The sequence below is a fragment of the Medicago sativa genome, chromosome 4, assembly GCF_051527215.1.
Source record: "Medicago sativa cultivar Bolivia chromosome 4, Bolivia_mono, whole genome shotgun sequence".
In the NCBI taxonomy this organism is placed as follows: Eukaryota; Viridiplantae; Streptophyta; class Magnoliopsida; order Fabales; family Fabaceae; genus Medicago; species Medicago sativa.
Genome location: NC_140752.1, coordinates 48,558,402 through 48,584,872, shown reverse-complemented (window position 1 = coordinate 48,584,872; position 26,471 = coordinate 48,558,402). Strand labels below are relative to the sequence as shown.

General features: G+C 34.6%; 1 protein-coding gene and 2 long non-coding RNA genes across 4 annotated transcripts; 1 reads left to right on the top strand and 2 right to left on the bottom strand.

Moving 5' to 3' along the window:
- Positions 1–12,533: 12,533 nt before the first annotated feature.
- On the bottom strand, positions 12,534–14,513 carry LOC146929489 (uncharacterized). Its single transcript, XR_015006052.1, has 2 exons — positions 13,208–14,513; positions 12,534–12,825 (listed from the first exon to the last, which is right to left on the bottom strand). It is a non-coding gene; the product is annotated as an uncharacterized LOC146929489 (long non-coding RNA).
- A 715-nt stretch (positions 14,514–15,228) lies between these two features.
- Positions 15,229–16,309, top strand: LOC146929488 (uncharacterized). Of its 2 annotated transcripts, none has more exons than XR_015006051.1 (2): positions 15,229–15,738; positions 15,855–16,309. It is a non-coding gene; the product is annotated as an uncharacterized LOC146929488 (long non-coding RNA). The 2 variants fall into 2 exon arrangements; XR_015006050.1 differs by having other exon boundaries at positions 15,843–16,309.
- A 2,879-nt stretch (positions 16,310–19,188) lies between these two features.
- On the bottom strand, positions 19,189–20,064 carry LOC146929487 (uncharacterized). The gene has a single exon (XM_085707339.1). The coding sequence runs from the start codon at positions 20,062–20,064 to the stop codon at positions 19,189–19,191; it is 876 nt and encodes a 291-aa protein (XP_085563465.1).
- Between the last annotated feature and the right edge of the window lie 6,407 nt (positions 20,065–26,471).

Sequence of the window (26,471 nt, the reverse complement as noted above, 5' to 3'; positions counted from 1 at the left end):
ATCAATTAAATCATATAATTAGACTCTAAACCCAATAAAGAAATTAAATAGATAAATAGGGCGTTACACTTGACTATGATTTTCTCACTATTCTTGCTTTCTAAAACCTTTTTTTTCACATCTTAAGATTCACAAGTCAACTATGGAATTCCTTGTTTCTCTCTTACTCCCAAAAGATTCGGAAAGGTATGTTTGTTTTAGTGTGTTGTAGGTTTGATGATAAATGAGAAAAATCAAAGATGATGCTCCACTATAAGCTCCATAATCTCAAGGACATCATGAGCAAAAGTGTGATGAATGCGTACACGAGGACTTAAATTCTAAACCTCTCCATTGTCTTATCATCTTGGATTGTCACAATAGGCATCTCTCTTATCATCTATCCTTAGTGCACTCTTACAAGGGAGTAGGTTTTGGTTATAGGTAAAGAATTTTCATCGAGTGTTAAATGTATTTTGACCTCTCCTTGAAAACTACCTCTTACCTTATCTTATGTTTGCTATGTTTTCTTTTCTCATGTTACAATTGCGATTTTATACATGAGTAGTTGTTTCGTGTTGATTTTATTCATCTTTTATTGTATGCAATATTTTCTTTATGATTCGCCTTGCATGGTTACTTTTTCAAGGGGTGTTCTATAAAATCTTGATTGCTTAATTACACACAAAATGAAATGCATGGTCACTTGATTATCTTTCTGATGTTTTGCTTTGGGAATTTATTTTGAAATAATCACCTACGCACCATCCCTTTTTGACTTTGTCAAAGAGGGAAATTACTCTATTTGTGGTTGAATGTGTCTTTGTGAACATTTGTGGTCGTGTTTATGCCCATACTTATGGTTTTTGGTATAAATGCTTATAAATGTTTTGGTTTCTTATGCATGTTTATGTTTCTTGCTTGCATATTTGCTCGTAGTCAATTGTGATTGCTTACTTGCTTGTTTATTTTGCTCCACTTAGTTATTACCCCTTTTTGACGTTGTCAAAGGGGGAGAGAGTTGATATATTTGATGTGTATTACTTCCTATGCTTGTTGCTTCCATGTTTTTGGTCTCTAGTATACTATGTTTCAGGGAGGGCTATGCCAACATCATCAACTTGGTTTGACATCATCAAAAAGGGGGAGATTGAAAATGATATTGCTTTAGTTATGGGTTTGTGTTTTAATGATGTCTAAATAGCTAGGTTTATTTGATGATGTTTTTATTTTGATTATCTTTAGCTTAGAAACTTGTTAAAGCACCTAGCAAACCATGTCTCATTGTGTCATGTGATTCCTTGATGTCTTGTGTGTTGTCTCATATAGGAAAATCCTTCCGTGAATTGCTTGATTCGATTCATATCAAGCATTCCTTCTGTCCATTTTTCTTGTGTCAATCCTTTTTTATCGAGTCAAATTTTCATGAATAGCATCACAGTGAATCTATTCACAGTTTTCCTGAATAGCATCTCAATGAATTTATTAACAGTTTTCCTGAATAGTATCACAGTGAATCGATTCATAGTTTTCTTGAATCGATTCAAATGTTGACAGCATCAATTTTTCCTTCTTCCCTGCCTGAATCGATTCAAATTTCAGTGAATTGTATCATAAAACTTTCTGACTTTGATTGAATCGATTCATAAGAGTTTGAATCATATCAATCTTCATTCGGGGATATTTAAATCGATTTAAAAAGTGTCTGATGCGTATCAATCTTCATACTTCATCTGGCTTGTCATTTAGCTGTCTGAATCGATTCACACATTAAGTGAATCGATTCACTCTGTTGTTTTTGGCCGAATTTTTGCACTTGCCACCCTTTTCTATACATACACTCCTCCTCATAACACCTAAACTATTGAATCATTTGCAACTATTCTCTCTAGGTCTCAAAAACTCATTGTTCATACATTCTTTAAGATTAAACACTTTTTTTTAGAATCACTTTGTACATTGAGTCACATTGATTTTCTAGGGTGCTAGTAGGGATTGTAAGTTGGTTCTTTCAAGGAAATTGGTTGGGCTTAATCAAGGTTCCAAAGTGAAGTGAATAATCTCATTCCACCTCCAAAGGGATTGGGGGTCTTTCTAACCGTTCTTGAAGTCGAAGGGGATTCGTTTACCGGACTTAGCATCGAAGACTTGAGTGAAGAGTTATAAGGGGTGCACGGGTAATCAAGGATTGGAAGATTCAAGGATCACCAAATTCAAAGGTTATTTGAAGTTTGGGGGAGTGTTTGCATAGGGGTTGAAGAATTAGGTTTAATTTCAAGGAACTCTTGTAAACACATTGTAATCAACATTTGTTACTTAGTATATGACCTTGGTTAAGACATACTTCATCAAGAAGAGTAGACGTATCTCTAGCGAGGATGAGAAAGAGTGAACTACTATAAAAATATCACTGTTATCTCTCTTCCCTATCCTCTTCACTTTTTACTCTAGCATATGATTAATTGAATAATTGTTAGAATAATTGCTAGTGTTGACCTAAGTTGTTTTTCATCATAATATAATCTAATTCATTGAATTACATTTCAAATAATTGCTTAGATCAATTGATTGCAAAGTCTATTCAATTCTTCAATTTCATATGCATTGTGGTTTCAATTGATAGTTTGATATTATTGTTCATATAGGTTTGGTTTGGAATTGTCTATAAAGTCTTTGTATATTGGTCAAGGTTTATTAAAGTTTGATTGTATAATAAGATTTGTACCGTGAATCTCTCAATTCTAAGATTAAATCTTATTGCACATAGATTTGTCTTTTTGTACATTGTTGTGATTGTTCGCGCACAATTCCAATAGTCGGTTTCATTAAATCACTTTTTATTAAACTCCAGAAAAACTTTTCAAAAAACTATTCACCCCCTCTAGCTTACAAACTAATTAGTCATATAGAACAACACTCACCATCATCATAATTTAACCCTCGTTACTCTCATCATTGTTATAATATAAACATTATTTCTCATCGTATTTATTTATTCACATAAATAAAATATCAATCGTCGTTGCTCTTTGTCACAATAATAGGATTCCTCATCATTACTCTCTATCAACCGGTTATACCAATTCCATATATCTTCATTAATCCAACCCTTATGTGTTGGATATTTGTAAGTTGGCTTCATTATTGCCTAAAACAAATATTCAGCAATGATGTGGAACATGATGTTCCAACATGAAGGCCTGGTAGTTTTGTTCTATGCCTCGCCTACATTTAAGCACGCGTTCCCTGGTTTTAAGGAATCCACACCAATCAGTGATTGGTCTACTCTACGCGTTCTGGATGAAGATCAGAACAAGGTTTAATTCCTAAGATTGTGGAAGCATTTTAGGAAGGTTTGTATCGTGATCATGATGCCCCATTTAATGTCTGGAACTAATTATGGTAAGTTTCCTTTTTGGGAAGATCTGTTTCTTAATGGTCACGCGGATTGTTCTGAAGGTGGGATATCATGCTGATCTCTTTGCTTCAGTATTTAAGGAGGACACAAGACCTAAAGACGGTATGAAAAACATAACGAAGAAAAGCTAGAATTGTCTAGGGTTTTGAGTCACTTGTGTGAGCCTTTCGTGTATTCACCTTGATGCATGTTTAGGACTATCATCGAGTTGTAATTTGTGCACTTCCATAAGCTTGTAAGCATAAGGAAGGTAGTTGTGAGATAGGCACCGGGTTGTGGTGTTCATCGTATGTAATGGGATATGATTCCTAAGTTTTCGTGTTGAGTTTTGTTAGATCACTGGGATTGTGATCTGTGGTAAGGAAGTGAGAGGGGGATCTCTGGTCTAGGGTAACTCTTAGGCTGAAGTCTGTTCTTGTAGAGTCTAGGTCAAGAGAGTGCAAACGTGGTTTGTGGAGAGCTCTTTGAATAAGATCTACTAGTGGATTTCCTTCCTGGCTTGGTAGCCCCCAGAGTAGGTGACGTTGCACCGAACTGGGTTAACAAATCTCTGTGTTCTTTCACTGCTTTATTTGTTTTATGTTTTTGCTGTTAAACTGTTAGTTTAATGTTTCAAACATTCTGATCAACATCAGGATCTGTTAATCTGTTGTTGAAACATCGTAGGGAACATCTTAATCTAACGTGCCAGAATTTCAATTGGCATCAGAGCAGGCACCCTGCCTGTTATTGGGTGAGATCCAAAGGAGATCTATTCTGGCAATATGGAGAAAGAAGGAGAATTCATTAACAGACCACCTCTGTTAGATGGAACCAATTATGACTACTGGAAGTCACATATCTGTGCATATCTGAAGTCCATAGACAGCAAAACCTGGAAAGCAGTGCTAAGAGGTTGGGAACATCCTGTTGCCCTTGACAAAGATGGTAACAAAACAACTATCCTGAAACCAGAAGAGGAATGGACCAATTCTGAAGATGAGTTGGCTCTAGCAAATTCCAGAGCTTTGAATGCACTATTCAGTGGGGTAGATAAAAATGTGTTCAGGATGATCAAACAATACAAAATTGCAAAAGAGGCATGGGAATCTCTAGAGACTGCTTATGAAGGTACAGACAAGGTAAAGAAATCTAGACTGCAACTTCTAACTACTCAGTTTGAAAATATATTTATGGAAGAAAAGGAGAGCATCCAAGAATTTCACATGAAAATTCTTGATATCACTAATGCCTTTGATAGTCTTGGAGATAAACTATCTGAAGAAAAAATTGTAAGAAAAATTCTCAGGTCCTTGCCTCAAAGATTTGATATGAAGGTCATTGCTATAGAAGAAGCTCAGAACATTTCTGAATTAAAGATGGAAGAACTTATTGGTTCCTTGCAGGAATTTGAAATCAGTGCCAAAATCAGAACTGGAAGGAAAGATATTACCAACTCTCCATGTTTTGAAACAGGTATTAAAGAAATTCAATGGAACAATCAAAATCTGACTAACTCTATAGTTCTTCTTGGAAAATTGTTCAATAGCATTGTAGGTCTAGCAAGCTGGAAGACCAGAACTAATGGTCAGAACATCATCTCCAACATTGAAGAAAATGGAATTCTGGGTTTGAATGATAGTAATCTCAGGGAAATTTAATGTCAAGAATGTAAGGGAGTTGGACATAACAGAACAGAGTGTGGAACTTATCTCAAGAGATGTGCAGATCTGCATGAGGATAAGGTAAATGAAGAAGTTCTTACTAGAAAAGTAACTGCCTTTACAGGAACAATGACCACTAACAAGGATCCTAGGAATGAAGAATTAAAGCATGAATACTTGGTCACGGCTTATGAAGGTTTGTTTACCAGAAGTTCTGAGATATGCAAGATGCTTGTAGATGAAAAGAGAAAGAACAACAAGCTCTTATCAGAAAACAACTCTCTCATGATAAAGGTGACTGAACTAAGTGAGGAAGTAATCAGCTTGAGTTCCAAAATTGAAGATATGAAACAAGAAAAAGTGTTGACGGTTGAATTCATTAAAAAGGAAGCAGAGGATAAATGCAAAAAACAAGCTAATGGTGCAGAATTCAACTATCAAACCTTGAATCAAAAACAACGCAACAGAAAAATTGGATATGCTTGTGAAGAACATGGTCTGATCAGAAAAGAAGAATAACACAAGTATAAACAATATACTGGAACTTCAGTGTTGAGACATTCACAAGAACATCTCCACAAGAGAAAAACTCGACCATGGGTGTGTCATCACTGCAAAAGAAGAGGACATATCCGTCCTTTCTGCTATAAACTTTATGGGTATCCCAGCAAATTCAATCATAAGTGGATACCTGTAGATACTATTGTTGGTTTGACAGGACACATTTCAAAAAACTCAACTGACAATGAAGTTTGGTATTTTGACAGTGGTTGCTCAAAACATATGACTGGGAATGAGAACTACTTTGAGTATATATATCCTTGTGAAAAGGGGTATGTTACCTTTGGTGATGATGGTAAAGGAAAGATCAGAGGTAAAGGGAAATTGATCAGGAACAACTTGCCTAATCTTGATAATGTTCTGTTTGTAGAAGGCTTGTATTCAAACTTGATCAGTATCAGTCAGTTGTGTGATCAAGGTCTGGAGGTAAACTTCAAAAAAAAGGGATGCAAGGTCATAAATGAACTAGGTCAAACCTTGATGGAAGGAATCAGGACCAGAAATGACTGTTACAAATGGATTGAAACTACATAAATGTTTGACAGGATGTTGCAACATCGTCCAAGTTATGTTTTGAATCCATTGAATAGAAGGAATTTGAATAATGTATCTCTAAGAAGTGAAAATAACAAAATTCAAAGGTTAGTCAATCTAGATTATGTGAAGGATATCTGTCCTGTGTCTGTGGAAAATCTTATGTGGATTATTCAGAAATTACGGATTTATCTTATTTTGAAAAGGTGAGGGACAGATTGGGCATTTCTCATAATAGGGAGTTATAGCAGTTAACTGGGGACAAGCGTGCAGGAAGTTCAAGTTATACATTGGTGCACGCATATTTAGACGGTTTTTACCTTGCAAGTTATCTACCTAACCGCACTTATACCCTAGTTTGCTCTTTTTTTCTCTTCCAAACACTCTCGCAACCAATCATATTCTCACTTCATCCCTAACCGATCAAAATCTATCCTATCCCTCCACCATGAAGTATGCTAACAAACCTTCCGCTTCCTCTGACAAGAACGTCTCTGATTCCTCTGTTCCTAAGAAGATTAAGCCCATATCTTTTGTTCCTGCTGCAAAATCAACTAAGAAGACCCCCATCAAGTCTTCAAAGAAGAAGCCTACCAAGAAAGGAGAATCGAAGAATCCTCTGAGTATGACTGATCTGTATGAAAAGGAAAATCCGTTTGTGTCTGATTGAAAGAATGAAGTTCAACAAGAAACTGTGGTTGAATCTACTCCAAAAGATGTATCAGATGTGGCAACACCTGCTAGTGAAAAAGGTAATCTTGATTCAAACCCTAATATTAACGATTCTGTTTCGGTTAGAAAATTAGGGTTAGAGGATTTGAATGAGGCTATAGAAACTACAAAAAATATGAATGTTGATAAGGATGAGAAAGAACCTGATGCTGAGAAGTCGGTTGATAATGCTGATATAGAAACCCTAGGTCTAGAGAAAGTTGTACCGGATGTTGGAACATCCTTGGTCCAACCCTCTCATCCTGAGAACTCTGTTGAGAAATCTGTAGGTAATGTGAGTCAGGATGGTACTGGTCAGGATGATACTGGTGTTGTGTCTGGTGAAAAAGAAAATGAAAAGACTGTGGTAGATGTAGATGATCTAGATGATGTACCTCTAGCACAGAAAGTAGGAGAGGACGTGGCCAAAAGGCTTAGGAGTAACAAGGGTAAGTCAGTTGATGTGGCTGAAAAGCCAACTGGAAAGGGAAGAACACCTGTGGTTGGTCCTAAGAAAAGCTGGAGTAAGGTTGTGGTAAAAAGTTCTGCTGGAAGCTCTAGGAAAAGAAAGAATGTGTCTTCTAGTGAGTCTGAATATGAAGCTGAGGAAGATGTGCAGGACATTGTGATTGCCTCTACCAAGAGAGAGAGAGTAGGAAGGAGTTGGTGCTTGTGGAAGAGGTACCAGTTGACAAAGTCTCATTTCATCTTCCTAGTTTTGCTCAAAGATGGAAGTTTATCCCTCACAGGAGGCTAGCTTTGGAAAGAGAACTGAGTGCTGATGCTTTAAAGGTTGAGGAGGTTATGAGTCTTATTAGAGAAGCAGGGCTGGAGAAAATGGTTTGTAAGCTGGGTAAATGCTATGACATGCTGGTAAGGGAATTTTTAGTGAACATACCTAAGGACTGTGACAATCCTCTCAGGAAAGACTATCAGAAGGTTTATGTCAGAGGAGAATGTGTCAACTTCTCTCCCAACATCATCAATAATCTGCTGGGTTGTACTGAAGGGGGTGCTGAAGTGGAAGCCACAGATAATCAGATCTGCAAGGAGATCACTGGCAACAAAGTAAAGGTGTGGCCAAAGAAAGGAAAAATATCCTCTGGGAAGCAAAGTGTGAAGTATGCTGTGCTGAACAGGATTGGTGCTGCCAACTGGGTTCCTACTCTTCACTCTTTAGATATTGCTACTGGATTGGCCAAGTTTGTGTATGTTGTGGGAACTAAGACAAAAATGGATGTTGGAAGGTATGTGTTTGATCAAACTGTGAGACATGCCAAAACTGATGTTGTTAAACTTCCAATTGCCTTCCCCACTCTGCTGTGTAATGTAATTTTGAGTCAACATCCAAATATCCTCTCTGCAAATGACCTGGCAATGAAAAGAGATCAACCTCTCACATTTCACCAGAAACTCTTTGGTGATGGACATGCTCCAGATCTTGTTGGAACATATGTTCCACCGCCTGTTTCTGAAACTTTGACTGACAATGAGATCATTGCAAACTTGAAGGCTACAAGCAGGATTCTGGGTGAAAGAAAGGCGCAGGTGGACAGTGTGATCATGGCTTTGGAGAAGAAAACTGCTGGTTTGAGTGTGGAGGCTCCTGAGATTGAAAAGGAGGATGAAGTGGAAGATGATTCTGGTGATGAGGAAGAGGATGTTGGAACAGGTGATGGAGAAGATGGATCTGCTAATGAGGATGAGGAAGAGGATTCTGAAAAAGAAGATGAGGATGCTGGTAAATCAGAAGGTGATGAGGCCAAGGAGGATGATGAGGAACAGTCTGGAAGCAGCTCTGAGGCAGAAGAGGAATGATAATCTTCTTATTGTTGTTTTTATTTTTGTTGTCCTTATTTTGGTTCTTTTTCCTTTATGGGCCTAGCCCCTGGATATTTTAAGCACTACATGTGCTATGGTCTGTAATCGTATCTTAAGTACTCTTGTTTCTCCGTTTTATCTGCACTCTTATATGTTGAAGACAATGTTCCCTATTATGTTTGGCACATTTTCTGGCTAAAAAGGGGGAGTAGTAGTATATGTATATGTATGCACATCTTGAGGGGGAGTAAGGCATAAATGGAATCACTCAAATGGACATGAGTTTAAGGGGGAGTGATTAGTGTATGTCATATGAGATGTCTGCGCACTGCTAACAACATCACATGTTTAATAGGAATTTATTTTTCCTTATTAAATCGCTGCTGCAAGTCTCTGATGTTATTTGGCTGAATTTGTTTTAGCCAAAAATTTGCCAAAGGGGGAGATTGTTGGATATTTGTAAGTTGGCTTCATTATTGCCTAAAACAAATATTCAGCAATGATGTGGAACATGATGTTCCAACATGAAGGCCTGGTAGTTTTGTTCTATGCCTCGCCTACATTTAAGCACGCGTTCCCTGGTTTTAAGGAATCCACACCAATCAGTGATTGGTCTACTCTACGCGTTCTGGATGAAGATCAGAACAAGGTTTAATTCCTAAGATTGTGGAAGCATTTTAGGAAGGTTTGTATCGTGATCATGATGCCCCATTTAATGTCTGGAACTAATTATGGTAAGTTTCCTTTTTGGGAAGATCTGTTTCTTAATGGTCAAGCGGATTGTTCTGAAGGTGGGATATCATGCTAATCTCTTTGCTTCAGTATTTAAGGAGGACACAAGACCTAAAGACGGTATGAAAAACATAACGAAGAAAAGCTAGAATTGTCTAGGGTTTTGAGTCACTTGTGTGAGCCTTTCGTGTATTCACCTTGATGCACGTTTAGGACTATCATCGAGTTGTAATTTGTGCACTTCCATAAGCTTGTAAGCATAAGGAAGGTAGTTGTGAGATAGGCACCGGGTTGTGGTGTTCATCGTATGTAATGGGATATGATTCCTAAGTTTTCGTGTTGAGTTTTGTTAGATCACTGGGACTGTGATCTGTGGTAAGGAAGTGAGAGGGGGATCTCTGGTCTAGGGTAACTCTTAGGCTGAAGTCTGTTCTTGTAGAGTCTAGGTCAAGAGAGTGCAAACGTGGTTTGTGGAGAGCTCTTTGAATAAGATCTACTAGTGGATTTCCTTCCTGGCTTGGTAGCCCCCAGAGTAGGTGACGTTGCACCGAACTGGGTTAACAAATCTCTGTGTTCTTTCACTACTTTATTTGTTTTATGTTTTTGCTATTAAACTGTTAGTTTAATGTTTCAAACATTCCGATCAACATCAGGATCTCTTAATCTATTGTTGAAACATCGTAGGGAACATCTTAATCTAACGTGCCAGAATTTCATTATGTGTGACTCATTTCTACGTCAACATCCCTATATTTTGTTTTATTATTCATCTTACGGACATACTTTATTCTCTCATCTATTCTAGCCTCTCTATAAACTTTATCCCTGATATCATACCCTATTCCTCATTCTTAGTCTCAAGATGTTTTCTTATTCATTATCATTACATACAACATCCCCCCTCTATATAATTAGGTTCTTCCTCACCATTGTCATTAACTCTTTCATACTTATTCTTCTCATTAAAGTGGCTTTATATCTTATTACCTGGTTCTCATATTCATCGTCATCTATACATTGACCATTCTCCTAATCTTAACTTCATTCTAATTTAAAATTATTATCTCACCTTATCATTACGTTCAGCAAATTTCCTCACTACAACTTCATTATACTTACTTAATATACGACTTTCTTCTATTCATCCTTCTTTCTTCTGATCGAATCCCGTCTTATTAATTGCTATCGTCATTTCCGGTTATCTATCATTACTTAATATACGACTCCTTATCTTTCCTTACCTTTCGTCTTAAAGACCCTCTCATCGTTTACGATCATTTAATTTAGACTTCTATACTCTTTATTCATTCTTATACCTTATATGTTACTATCTAACATTCATCTTAAGTGCTTTATATACGAATTTATTCTATTCATCTTTCTTTCTTCTGATCGAATCCTGTCTTATTCATTGCTATCGTCATTTTCGGTTATCTATCATTACTTAATATACGACTCCTTATCTTTCCTTACCTTTCGTCTTAACGACCCTCTAATCATTTATGATCATTTAATTTAGACTTCTATACTCTTTATTCATTCTTATACCTTATACGTTACTATCTAACATTCATCTTAAGTGCTTTACTACCTTGACTCTTTTACTCTTCAACTTAACGATATTTCTAAACTCATCATTGGTTTAGGGAGATCATGTTTAACTTCATCATTTACAAGTAAAACACCTAGTTCATATTCCCATCATAACACTGTCCATTTTCACTTCTTTATCTCTTTCATATTTTATACCTACTTAATTGATTTACCACATTAGACCTTTTTAAATATCCCAAGGGCTTACTCTCTTTGTTACCACCTCACCGTGGACTACTTATCAATATCTCTTATACTTCTCTTCCTAGTACTTAAACTACTTCAATGTTTTAGGCTCATCTCTAATTCGAGGGACCTATATTTACCTTAGTCATCTACCGTAAACGTTTACCTTCCCCCTCCCCCTATCATTGTATTTCACTCCCTATTACAAGGCCATCTTTACCATAATTAGGTTTTCATATGTTACTATCTTCGATTCATATTTAGACTTTCTTTTATCTTGAGACATTCACTTCTATTTATGCTCGAACACACTCCCACACCTAGATATATAGTTTAGGTATCCTCCCATTTACTTTACGCACTAATGTATTTCTTAAAATCACTAGGAGGATTGTGCTGAAATTTCATTAACAACACAACATGACCCACGTGCGACATTTTAATCATAACTAACTTACGAATATCTGAATGAGGTCTAAAAGAAATATAACATCCATATCTAAAATTTGCATGAAGGAACCTAAATCCAATTCGGTACAGAGAGGGGTGGAAAGGTTGATTTTCCTAAAGCTAGCCAGAGTGCACGACCGTGCTGACCTCTGTGTAGTATTTCAATCATAACTTAAGTTTTAGACGTCCTAATGGAGTCACTCCAAATCCACATAAAAGATAACATCCATACCTACAAATTTTATGTTTACACCAAGACCCAGTTCAGAACAAAAATGGGTGAAAAAACCCTTAAGTGGGAGCTAGGAACAGACACCAGAGGCGCCAGCTCTCGGGTTGTTTCCAAATTCTACGTTTTTGAGATACGAGAATGCTTCTAAGTTGTCCTAAATGTCCACTTTCATAGCCCTTGTGATCCCAAACTAATGTGAAACATTATCTAAACACTACTTTCTCACATCATTTACCTAATTGCATAACTCTTCACATGATTGAAGGCTCTATATCAATTACCCTAACGTTGGTTTTTGAATTTTAATCTTTTAACTACAAAAACAACCCTCATTCAATATTTTCTCCCCCGTATAAGCCTTCAGTTTGGCTCGATGTTGCTGCACTATGGTTTCACTTCTCTTCCTTTGCTTCTCTTCTCCCTTTTCTCTGGTCAGCAAAACTGATTTCTAATCTCTAATATTCCTATTTATATTTGGGCTCACTATTCGCTATAATTGTCTTCCTTTCCTACACACTACTCTTTACTTCTCCCCTCCCCCACTTATTAAAATCTTACTTTCTACACCCACGACTCTATTTATTTTGTTAGGACTCTCATCTTCGTTCCTTTTAATTTTCTCAAACCACTTCCCATTCCACATCATAATTTCTATTTTCTCAACAACAAAATATTACTTAAGCACAAGTAGCATCAACAATAATATTAATCAAAACTTCACCTATTAAACATCATTGAATTAATTAAAAATAGAAAATTAGGGTGTTACAGTAAGACCCCACACATAAGGATCGTCGTGTGACCATCATGACCAACAGGTGCAACCAAACATTGGAGGGATAGCCCGAAATCAACCGAGATAGTAAAGACCCCGCACGTAAGGATCTCCGTGCGATCATCAGGCGCGTCTTGACAACTGATTAGGTTAGAAACGTACCAACGGTCTCATCACTTGTATAGTCTACCTAAGATAAATAAACGCGACATTACTATTATTTAATATCCAACAAATAAATAGGGGGGATTCGAAGAATCCTAACCACTGCTTACTTTTCTGCAACCAAAACAGGTAAAAAATTGTAAATCTCTAACCCTTTAGCTCTTTTATTTTATCGTCAAACTAAAAATAAGTAAAGCAAATTGTTTGGACAAAACGACAATCCATGTGGATACGATACTCTACTTATCACTTTATTACTTGGTAAACGATTTGGAACACTTGCCTAATTCGCACATCAGTTGTATCATTTATATTCACATTTTAAGATGGCTAAAACAATTTTGACACTTTGGAAACTCTTCATAAGGATGTGAAGACGTCAAGCAATCTAAAATTAGCACACTTACTTGAAAATATGAACTATTTCACATGGAAGAAGGTGAAAAAATCTCTTCAATGCAAATGAGATCCCACCAATATTGTTAATAAATAGCAAAACATTGGTAAGACAATCTCAAATCAAGATTGAGTAATATAAGTAATTTACCAACGTTGTAACATGCATACAAAACACACTTTAGTTACAAAAAAATCAATATTCTGTTATAAGAATCTAGCTAATTATTTAGTTACAAAAATGCATAAATAAATAAGATTATAACATATAGAAATTTAAGAATTGTACCCAAATTTTATGTCATTTTCATGTAATCAATGGTAAATTGTTTGAACATTCCATAATAAAATATAATTTAATTCTTTGTTTATATAAATAAAATTCTATTTTAAATTTAGAATGATAAATGTCTCTTAATTATATTCATGTGTCGTCTTTGTCTTTTGCTTAATTGATCGATTACTTGACTCTCTTTTAAAAAAATATCGATCTCTTAAATTTATTAAAATTCCTTTGTTATTATTTTCACCCCCATTTTAGCTTTTGTGGTAAATAAGGTCAAAATAGCAAAAGAGTGTGATGGTTTTGAAGGATGATAAAGTTAGTTGTAGTAGTAATTATTTAAAATGAGGTGAATTATATTCCACATTATCATTCATATCAATTTTACTATTGATATTGATTAGTATTTTATAACAAAATATGGTATTGAGTATTTTCTGCATAACACCCTATTGGTACCTTATGTATATATTGAAAATTCCTTCATAAGATATATACATATATTAGTAAGTTCTTTACACTTTTTTATTTCAGTTAGTTGTTAATATAAAGTAAGGAAATTATATACTTTTATTTATTATTTTAAATATTCTCTCAAAATGGTACTGTTTTAGTATGAGTATTTTCAGGGATAATAATTTAAATATGAAAGAGTAAAATAAAATAAGTGAATGTGTGTATTTATGATTGAGCTAGATTAATTAAACATATGAATTAGAATTAATAATAAAGGTAAATCAGTTATCCCCATGTGATAAAACAAACAAAAAAGAAGTAGGAAATTGGAATTCCTAGTTATAAAATAAGCAACACTGGCATTTAGGCATAGGAATAGGTTAGGCTGTTTGATAGAGGTTTATGACCTAAGCTACTTCTAATCTAACTCGGTCTGACTCGTTCAGTAAAACAACTCTTATTTCCCATATTTACTGATAGGGGTTTATGACCTAACCCACTTGTACTCTAGCTCGGTCTGACTCGTTTAGTAGAAGTCCGCTTATATATATATATATATATATATATATATATATATATATATATATATATATATATATATATATATTGTAAAAAAAACTCTTATCTTACATATGTTATGTGCCTGTCAAATAAATGAAAAGTTAGAGTGAGAGAGAAATTGAATTGTGCAATAAAGCATAAGAGCATCAACAAATAAAAATAAAACTATAAGGTTATGTAACAAAGTTATTTGTCAACTCACATATTATTTGTAAGTAATAAAGTTATTTGTCAAAGCAGTAACACACACTCAAAATGCACTTTGAATATTCATGTGGGGAACATATATTTGGGCAATCAACGTCATGTTTACAATTATTATAAAGTAAGAATCTACCAAATCCTTCAATTTCAAAAGGTAAATATATAAGTAGGATCATAAAATACAAAAGTTTTAGAATTGTAGCCATATTTTTTCTCACTTGCATGTAAATTGAAATATTGTTTGATCATTTTATAATGTAAAAATATTTAATTTTATATTTATGTAAATCAAAATCCTTTTTAAATTTAGAATTTTAAATGTCTCTTAATTATATTCATGTGTCACATTTGTCCTTTGCTCACTAAATATATAACCTGACTCTTTTTTATTAAATATTGATCTCTTAAATTTATTAAAGATCTTGCACTAAAATATAATTATTTTTTATTCACATTGATCTAATCCCCCAATCTTTCGTAAGGATGATGAAGTTAGCTATGGTAGGAATATTTTGAAATGTGGTGATTCATTAGCACATATCAAAAATAGAAATTACATTAGTTATTACATATTATCATTCATATCAATTTTACAATTTTTTTTTTGAAGATATCAATTTCACAATTGATATTGATTAGCATTTTTTTATAAAGTATGATATTGAGTCTTAACAAAATAATTCATGATTAATATATATGCAACCTTATTTTTAGTGCAATTTTTCTTTAATCAGGTTAAATACTTATTTAAGGTTGCACCGTAAAGTTAATTTGACATAATCCCAAATTATTAGTCGACCAATATGCCAATAAAATAAACAAGATTAAAAATAACCATCTATTTCGATATGGCGTTATGCTAATCACTTCATATCTTCTGTCTCGATCTCTTTATCAACTTTCATCTTCTCATCTACCCGCACAAGGATGCACAAATAGCCATAAGGGGAACAACAACAAAGGTGGATCATCAATTTCGAAGAGCTGCTATGAACAACGTAAAGTAAATTAAATATACTCAATAGTAACGTTGACAGCGTAAGAATATTCATATCTAAACATTTATCATATTTTTATTTATGTTTCAAATATTTGGTACTTCGAGTTAAGCTTATTTATCTTATTTTCTTTTTTATTGCAAGAGGATTATGAAGTAATGAGAAGGAAAAAAAAGTGGTAAACACTTCAAAGATTTAAAGACTTGTTGACCAAGCCAAGACTTAGGGCAATGGAGACCCTTTTCAATGATCAAAAAGTGTAAATTAACTCAACAACACTTCAAAAGTCGTGTCATTTAGTTCCAAAACAATCATCAAAGAATAAAGGAAGCAAAATGATCAAGACCATAAAAGTTTGGGTTGTTACGGTCATCCGTAACCACAAGCTACGACCGTAACAACCTATGAAATTCAATTGTGTTGTTTTTCTTTGAGAACTTGGATGAACATATGTAAATGCTAATCATAATCCTTGTAATCACTAAGTAATGCACCAGTTCAACAGTACCTAGGCTATGAATAGGCTTAGTTTGCTTTGGTTTCACACCACTCTTGACCATAGTAGTCATATAACTTTGCATTTTACTCAATAAAGTTTATTGTTTTCTTTATTTGATTTAGGTAAGATCATCACTATAATGGGTGAGTAGTCTTCTTTGTCTTGGAATCATGGAAAGTAGTCCTACGATAAACTTTCCATAATCCCATTTTTTCTTTTCTTCTTAAGCTAGTTTAATTTAGAATCTCTTCTTATTTTTACATTTGTTTGGTTTTCCTTTGCCTTCATCATTGCTAAATTGTTTCAAATAAAATACAACATCCGATCACTATTATGAGAAAAACTTTACATTTTAAATTCATCCAATTAATGATGTATATGATCTTATTATAGACCACATACATTATTTAATGAATAAATCTAAAATATTGATTTTTGCTTATAATAGTGACCAGGGGTGTAGGCTTCTGTAAAACTTTTAGAAGAACATTGTCTATTTTCTGGATAGCTACGGATTACCAACACGTCCATCTATCTACCTTCTTGAAATTTGTGAACTTTTAAGGATAGATGGAGCCACTAAAAAGGCTATTAGACTTGAGCTTTTTCCTCTTTCATTAAGGGATGAAACTAAGGTTTGACTATATTGCATCCCGCCCAAGTGCATAGGGACATGAGATAAATTGTATCGAGTTTTCCTCACTAAACACTCCTCCGATTGAAAATATATATTTTTTTTCAAAAGATGCAGGTCATTTTATGAGGTATGGGGACGTTTTAAGGGGCTACTGAGCAGGGGCGGAGCCAGCTGCATCTGAGGGTGAGCAGCTGCACACCCTGAGTTCCTAGCACCAATAATATGTATTTTATTCTATTTGCACACCCTGAAATTTTGCTGTTGCACCAAGTTCTCACCCAAAGTCCTGTCTTGTCTCATCTTTGTTGCTATTGGTTTCTTATTCCACAAACTGAGTTGATGCCACTGACGTGACCCTTGTTTTGTTTCTTTTTCTAAATTTTATTGTTAACCTTTTATTTTCACATTTTGTAAAATAAAAATGGAGAAGCATACCCATGATTATGAGCTAAAGCTTCGATGACTCATCCACTGCACCAAGTCCATTTATTTAAATAAGTCGTATTCTCTTCGTCTCATAATAGGTACTATCTTTTATTTGTTTGTCTCAAAGTATGTTTTTTTTATAATATAAATACAACATTATTTTTTGTAGTGGTCGGGATTTAAACCCCGGACCTTGCATATTTTATACATTGTCCATACCAACTGAGTTAAGTTTATGAGGACACTAACAAAGAAGAGTCGACAAAGACTTATTTTTAACAATCAAAATATAATTAATGGATTTGAGTGTAATTTGCGTATATTAAAAATAGGTTACATCAAAAAAATTGTATCCTTTTTATTAGTAGAATGTATATACAAATTATAGTTTGAATATTAATGATTATATATATATATATATATATATATATATATATATATATTAACGAACCCTTCAAAAAATTATGGGGAATTAGTCACTTTAGTCCCTGAATGGGGAACGATTCGTCAATTTAGTCCCTGAATGCAGATAAATTGCAAAATAGTCCCTGAATGTAGACTTTGTTAGTCAATTTAGTCCCTGAATGCAGACTCCGTTAGTCAATTTAGTCCCTGAATGTAGACTTCGTTAGTCACTTTAGTCCCTGAAATTGACCATGCAGGGACTGTTTTGCATATTATCTGCATTCAGGAACTAAATTGACGAATCGTTCCCCATTCAGGGACTAAAGTGACTAATTCCCCAAAAATTATTACCGAAGTTAAAAAGTTTGCACCCCCTCACTCAGGGTCCTGGATACGCCACTGCTACTGAGGTTATATTCTCCACAAGGGTGTAAGAAAGGACCAAATATCTCTTCTAAAATGGACTAAATCATCAAACAAAGGAGATGGTGGATGCACCCGTCCCACTGACGTTAGAAGGCAAATTCTTTGAAGAAACCTTCTTTTTCCTAAAAGATAGAGTACAACAATGTCAAACTCATGAAAGTTCCCCCTCCACAATGGAAGGAAGGTATGACACTAATCTTGTTTCAAATGAAGGTTTGCTATTACTTTAGAAAGGGTCATAAAAAATTCTTAGTGAACTAGAATTAGAGGAGAGGTCAAAGCAAGCACATTTCACTACCAATAATGAAAAAATATTAAATGGTATGAATAAGAGAAAATTAGAAACACCGAAGGATGAGAAAACCATGTATATCTTTTTGAGGTAACTGCAGATAGATAAATAGCAGCTGAAAGTAACGAGACAAGGGATAGAAGATGACACAATAAAGTTATTCTAGTTCACTCCATAATTCGAGGTTAGTCCAATCTCCTTGCATTTTCAAGAGATTTCACTATAATCAACTTTTTTTTACTGAATCAAGAGTGAGGAAGACACCAAGGAGCAGCTGGACATCCCGACTAGGTCGGCAACCCAAGGGAGCTCCAATCCTCTGTAGCTCACTCATATATTAAATATATAGAAAAAAAGGAAAAAATATGTACAAGAGGGGGAACAAACCAAACCCTAAAAAAGAAAAGGAAATAACGGAAAATGAAAATTAGGTAACCCAGAACGGTCCCTAAAAGAGTCCCCCCGAACAAACACGAGCATAATGTCCCACCAAACCATATATGTAACTACGTGACCACTTCCTTCGCGAAAGATAAGAGACAATAAAGAATCTTCATAGAGACGGATTTGGTAACGGACCCCGGGAGCGGGTTTGATAACTTTTATTCTTCTTCCGGTTGCTCTTGGAAACAACAGTGGTAAACCCCTCCTTATTAGCCACATCAGAAACAACCAGGGCCTGTTTTATGACATCCAAGTCTCTTGTAATTATAGGACAGCGATGCGGGATCACAGTTGCAAAGGGATGCGATTGAATGGCAGGAGAATGACTTGTTGCCGCAACTTCCAGTCCTTCATGTTCATATTACACAATCCCCTCCTCATGGAGGAGAGTTTCGATTGAATCAATCACATTTTGTAATTGCAGAACCGATTCTAACCATGTGGTTTGCGTTAATGCATTGGTACGGGCAATCTCATCGGTAACATTTTGAAGTGCCAAATGATAATAGGATGCAGACTTGTCACCATTTTCAAGTGCCAAATGATCATTGGTATTGGCCATCTCATTGGAACCATTTGCAGGATTTGCAAGATGTGTGTCAACTGGACCACTAACCGTAGGGGACACATGATGTTCAGTCTGCTCAGGTGCCGCAGATGGTGTCGTAATTTCAGATGTTGGTGCATCAGTAACCGATTGTTCAAAAGCTAAAGAGGATCCAATGCCAGTAACGTTATCACGTGCCTTCCATATTTGTTTTTGCGGCTTCTGTTGAATGGTTAACTGCTTCCCTTTGTCGTGCACCTTGTGCGATTTCTCGCAGTCCTTAGTCGGATCTTTTTCCAGATGCAACCAACGACAGTTCGTGATCGAATGACCAAGAATTTGGCAATGCGTACAAAATTCAGGCAACCATTCATACTCCACCTCAACAGGGAACTCACAGCCTTCCCTCTCAACCATGATCTCATAAAATAGACGACGGAAGAAGCCTATATCCACCAACACCCGCACGTAATAGCCAAAGGTTCGTTTATGAGTCGCGACGTCTATAATAAGCGGGGTTCCAATTGCAGCAGCAATTTCCATTAAGGTTCTATCTAACCAATATTCTTGTGGTAAGTCTAGAAGTCGTATCCATCCATGCGCATGAGTGAGGCGCTGAAAGTACTTATTAAAGTCCTTGGACCAACGGGAGAGCCGCAACAGGCCCACCTTAAGATTAACAGTCCCCATTGCTAGGGTAATGCACATATCATCATCAGAAGAGAATTTGAATTTATAAAATCCACGACCAAGGGAAATCAATTTCCAAGGACCCTTTGTTTTCCAATGTTTCGACTAAGACAGTACCACTAAGACAATCTAGTCCTAAATTTCATTGTCAGATACTAAAGTTGCGTGCACATTTTTTGCAGGGACTAAAAATTCATTAAAATTAAATAAAAACTAATGTTGCAAATGGATTAATGTAGCGTTTCTATTTAAAAAACTTTTTATTTTATATTCAAAACAGAATTCAATGTTTGCACCGCACCCGTTGCATATTTTATACGCTTATATTTGCATAAACAAATATATGATAGAATTTTGGAGACGCATGACTATTTTTAAAATATAAACATTAATGTAGTGTTTTTATTAAATAATTTTTTATTTTATAAGCAAAACATCGTTCAACGTTGCACTGCATCTGTTGCAGATTTTATGTGCATATATCTACATAAACAAATTTTCATATACATATATGAGAAAGTCGATATGATAAAATTTGGGAAACTCATGACTATTTTCAAAATAGAGTAAACCATCAAATTAGTCCCTGAATTTTCACGCGTCGGCCAACTTAGTCCCTCAATTATACGAAATTTCTAATTAGTCCCTGAATTTGTCAAACGTCGATCAAAAAGGTCCCTCCGTCAAAGTGCTCTGTTAGCCATGCTGACATGTCGCCCTGCATGCTGTGTTGTCTTGTACGCGTGGCAAGAAGGAAGCCACATGTTCTGGGACTAATTTGATTGATTTGGAAAAAGTTCATTTTTCACTTTTCAGTTTATTTTTTTCCTGCTTTTCCCATTTTGCCCCTGCATTACATATTCCTCCTTCTTCACATTTCAGTCAGAACCATCAAACACATCCTTGAACCTTCTCCTTCCCGCTAAAAATTTCTCCATTCTCACCCCTCCAAAATCATCATCATCTCCGGCGATTCTGACGTTGGTAATGAAGAGGAAAATGTTGGTGCTTCTGATGAAGATTTACGGTGGCTGGCTTTGTGACCACCAAGTGCTTGATAAGATGGAAAAGCTTTGTCGCAAACACTGCACTTGTGGTTCAACTTCACTGGTGATGGCGGCAACTGCAACGGTTGTTGTTGCTGTGAAGATGATGATTCGATTTGGTGATGAGATTCAGAGATGTTGATTTTTTCATTGGTGTTGCTTTGTGAGAGCATGATTTTTTCGTTAGTAGCTCCTGTTGGAGAAGAATTCAAAGCTTGCAACTCTAAAGCCATTAAGCAATAATCAAATGATTAATTGAGGTTAAGTATGTTTGGTTGAGGATAGAAAATGAGTTGTGTTGGTTGGGTAGTGTTGTTGTGTTGTGTGTTGAGTGATGAATGAATATGAATGAGTTGGATGAATGACTTTTTCAAAGTCAAATCAAAACTAGTTATGTTAATGCATATGCTTTGCTTTACTTGCTACTACGTGATACGTCTGCGCTACCTTTCCTTTTTCTATCTCTTTCTAGGTGTATCATGTCATGAGTGATGTATGTGTGAACTACTACTAGCAGTAAATTTGTGTGTTCTGTAATTTCAAGGATCTGTTTGATATATGATTAAAAAATTCAGGGACTTATTTGATGGTTTTTAATATTACTTAGGGATGTATTTGAAGGTTACATTTCTGAATCATCTTCAACCTCTTTTCATCACTATTAAAGTTGGAGCTTGAAGATGAAGCTCGACTTTAATAACAGTTTTTTCCCATATTCCCATTTAATTAGAATGTAGATTGCATATTGTTTAATTAGGGTTCCAATTTTATACAATTGGGGAAGACAGATACGTTGGGGAAGAAAAGAGCTGTTTGGGAAGAAGCCAAAAAAATTTCTGCAAATCAATCAATTTAGTCCTTCAAAATGTTTGTTATTTTCGGCCAAATTAGTCCCTGCCTACGTGGCGTATGACATGTGAGAGGTTAACGGCCACGTCAGCCCGTTAACCCTCCGTTTGGACAGAAGGACGAAATTGATTGACAATTTACAAATTCAGGGACTAATTAGAAATTTCATATAATTGAGGGACTAAGTTGGCCGACGCGTTAAAATTTAGGGACTAAGTTGAGTATTTACTCTTTCAAAATATCTACATTAATCTAGTGTTTCTATTAAATAAATTTTATTTTATATTGAAAATATCGTTAACCCTCGCCGTCATAACAAGGTTACTATCCACAATTGAAGTAGTGATGCAAATTCAGCAGAAAAACATTTCCAAAAACAAAATCAGCAAACCAGTGCACGCAAAATACAACGTCTGCAAAACAAAATAGCTCCAAAAGATAAAAAAAAAAAAAAAAAATGTGTATAAATTCCAAACTATAAAATCCTGCTGCCTGAAACTATAAAAAAAAGCCTGAAACTAGAGAACTGATGTTCGCTTAAGCTATGGTCGTGCATTCCAAACTCCAACTGCTTTGAATGCATGAAATCCTGCTGAAGACAATTTTTTTTTTATTATTTTACTAATAATTCTCTGCAATATATATATTACTCACATATTGTCCAGTTTATTCAATTTTTTTGCGTGATAGTTTACTTCAAATTATCTACATTCAAGCCTTATTTTATATATCAGTTCCTTTATTTCTCTAAAATGTATCCAACACCATATTCATTTCATGCAATTTTTTTGGACCCTCAAGCTCATACCTCAAGCTTATGTTAAGAAAAAATTGATAGGGGAAATTATACGATTTATTTCTTAATTTAATTTCCATTAATACTTTTGTTTTTTATACCTATTTTACTAAAAAAAACCTAAAATTCTTTAAAAAAATTCTCTCATTAATCAAGTCAGCACTCAAACAACATAAATATATCTTCATCTTTTTTCGGTCTTTCTTCTTTGATTTTTCTTCTGTTTCTTTTGTTTCTTTTGTTTTGGTGCCGAGTTGAAATTTGGTTATGGTTATTTTTTGATTTTGGTTAGGGTTAATTAAGTAAATGGTCCCTGTAAATATTTAGAATTTTGTTTTTAGTCCTTATAAAATAAAATCACACTTTTTAGTCCCTATAAAATTTTCCATCAGCATTTTTAGTCCCTATAAAATTTTTCCATCAGCATTTTTAGTCCCTGTAAAAAATTTCCATCAACATTTTTGGTCCCCAAAATGCTTAAAGAAAATGCCACAGGGACTAAAAGTTGTGATTTTATTTTGTAGGGACTAAAAACAAAACTGTCAATATTTATAGGGATTAAAAACTTAATTATCCCTTTTATAATTGATTTTTTATATATCTTCATCTTTTTTTCGGTCTTTCTTCATTGATTTTTCTTCTGTTTCTTTTGTTTTGGTGCCGAGTTGAAATTTGGTTATGGTTATTTTTTGATTTTGGTTATAATTTTTTTTTTATCTTCATCTTTTTTCGGTCTTTCTTCTTTGATTTTTCTTCTGTTTCTTTTGTTTTGGTGCTGAGTTGAAATTTGGTTATGGTTATTTTTTGATTTTGGTTATAATTGATTTTTTTTTCATGAGTGGAAAAAAGATAATTAAGGCTATGCAGAAAAATGGATTTATGTATTTTTGGGTTTATGAGGTTTTTTCAATAAAATCTGGATTTATAGGTTTGTGTGATGGAGATATGAGTTTGCTTATGATTTTTTTTTTAGTTTTAATCTTTTTATTTTAATATAAAGGAAGGATCACGATGTTGATATTTTATAACATAATTGATTAAATCGAAAAGAAAAAAAATTGACAAAAATATTACATGAGATTAAGTTAAATGACTATCAAGTCCTTGTGAGCTTAGCTCACTTGATAGGGACATATTACCAAACAACTTTAACTTAATTTATAAAGTTCTTTTCAGCAACTTTAGTTTTGAAGTAGCTTCTAGACCTTCAAAAAGTTGGGCCAAACGCACCCATAAAATAAGGCTTGAATGTAAGGATACTATATCAGAATGTAAGTAGTCTCTCAAATTTACTACGTCAAGGATACTATAACAGAATGTAAGGAGAAATTATTTTTCCACATATTTACTAGCAAAATTATAGAAAATTAGCTATCTTTAGTTAAAAAAATTGTGACATATTTACTCTTAATAATTTAAGATTTTTGAAATGAATTAAATCAAAGTTAATATTTTGCAATATAATACAATAATATATATACACACACAAGAAAATATAATAGAAAAACACAAATAGAAGGACTAAAATAGTATTAAGGGATAGGGCATCTTTTAGAGCCCGCAATGAGGATGACCTAATCTATTATGCCATATATATAGGAGAATTGCTCTCCACCCAGCAACTTTTACTCGCACCCTGCACTGCTTCCAAATATACCCTTGCGTTAGTTAAGTCACGCACGTTGTAAGCAATGTGTGACTTAAGTCACGCACGTTGGCCGGTGGTCAGAACTGAAGAACAAACGTTTTTTTGGTCTGTGGTCAATGTTTCAACATTCAATCCACACGTTTTCTACCAAATTTTACACGTTTTTTGACCACATTAATGGTATTTACCACATATACTACCATTTCTACTTATAAATACATCTACATATTTCCCTAATTCCTCACACCATCTCACTTTCTCCCCCTCATCACTCTCTCCCTCTATTTCTCTTCTTTCTTCTTTTTCTTTTCAATATTCTCTTTGGGGTAAAAGGTGATCAATTTTCGTCAAGCTAAAATAGTGAGTAGCCGACTTGGGGAAATGATCGACCCTTGGGATAATTTTAAACCTGTTTTTTTAACCGCAGAAACTTTTTACCGTGGGTAAAAAGAACTTCGTGTGGTAAAAAAAACAGCTTTAAATTTAGCCCAAGGGTTGATGATGTATTTTCCCCAAGAAGGCTGCTCACTATTTTACCCCACGAAGATTGTTCACTTTTTACCCCAAGAAGGATAAAATAAGTAGATTTAGTGAATAAGTAGATTACTTTTTATCATATGAATTATTGTAATGTAATTTATGAATTATTAATAAAATGAGAGATTATTTATGCCTCAATTTTGTTCCTTTGTTTTATATTTGTTGTATTTACCTTTATTTATATTTGTATTGTATTTACCTTTATTTATATTTGTATTAATATAAAGAATAATATTGAATCAATAATTTAGAATAAAATTAAGAAAATAATTTAGATTAATGTAAACAAAATAATTTCAAAATAAAGTTAATAAAATAATTTTGAATAAAGTTAATAAAGTTAAGAAAATAACATAATTTGAATAAAGTTAAAATAAACAAAATAATTTCGAATAAGTTAATAAAAATAATTTGAAAAAGTATCCTTGCGCCACTTAACTTGCGTTGCGTAAGTTAACTTGCGCAGAAACTTACACTTGCGCAAGTTAACTAGCGCATGGGCATTTTCGGCATGGCTGCAGGGTGCGAGTAAAAGTTGCTGGGTGGAGAGCAAATTTCTATATATAGACAGTGCGAGTTAGTATTATTTATGCCATAATTTAAAGGTAAAGAGATCAAACTACTTAGTGTCTGAACAAAAGGTGGACTACAAAAGGTAAAACTAATGCTAGGTTGTTTTGATCCAAAAGAGTAGGGACCATCAATCATTGTCGAATGATCCTTGAAGGAGGGCCCTAAAGGTGTTCTGTGATTTAACAAGGAACTTATTAACAACGTGGAATTCAAAGAAATTAAAACCCGATTATGCCTTGCAAATTGACTAACATAGATTAGATTTTTGGTAATAGAAAAGGGACTAATATTATATTCTTGAGTGCAAGTGAGTATTGTGGTGCATAAGGGGTGACTGAAAAGTGAGCCGAACCAATGGACGTGATTGGATAACCTTGCCATTTCCTAGCATCACATGCTCAGATTCAGAGGGAGATGTTATCAATCAGATGATCATGAGTGTGAATCACATGATGTGCAGGAACCGAATCCAGATTCCATGAAGAGTTCACAAAGTTGTGTGTTGTAGAGCTTTCAGCACCGGTGAGATACGTATTCTAAGATAATTGATTTTTATATGAAGGATAAGCAGACCCTGAGGGATAACTACATGGAGGTGGTGATAGATGTTTGCATCTTGACTGAATTTGTGACATATTAGACACTCGACCTTGTAACGGCCATCGGAAAGCCACCATGACCACGAAATGGACCACCACAACCACCTCTCCCACGGTGATAGCCATATGATTGCACACATTGCTTAACCGGTTGTGACAAAACTTACGAAGTCACATCATATGAGGCTTGAGCCACACTCATGCAAGAGAAGCATCGCTTATGCAATAATGACAGGACAAGGCTTATCACCTTCACGGTATTCTTGAATCACAATGTTCACAACGTTGTATTCATAATATATGCCATCAAGAATGGCTTCAATTCATATCACTGATAAGTGCTATGTTTACCTATT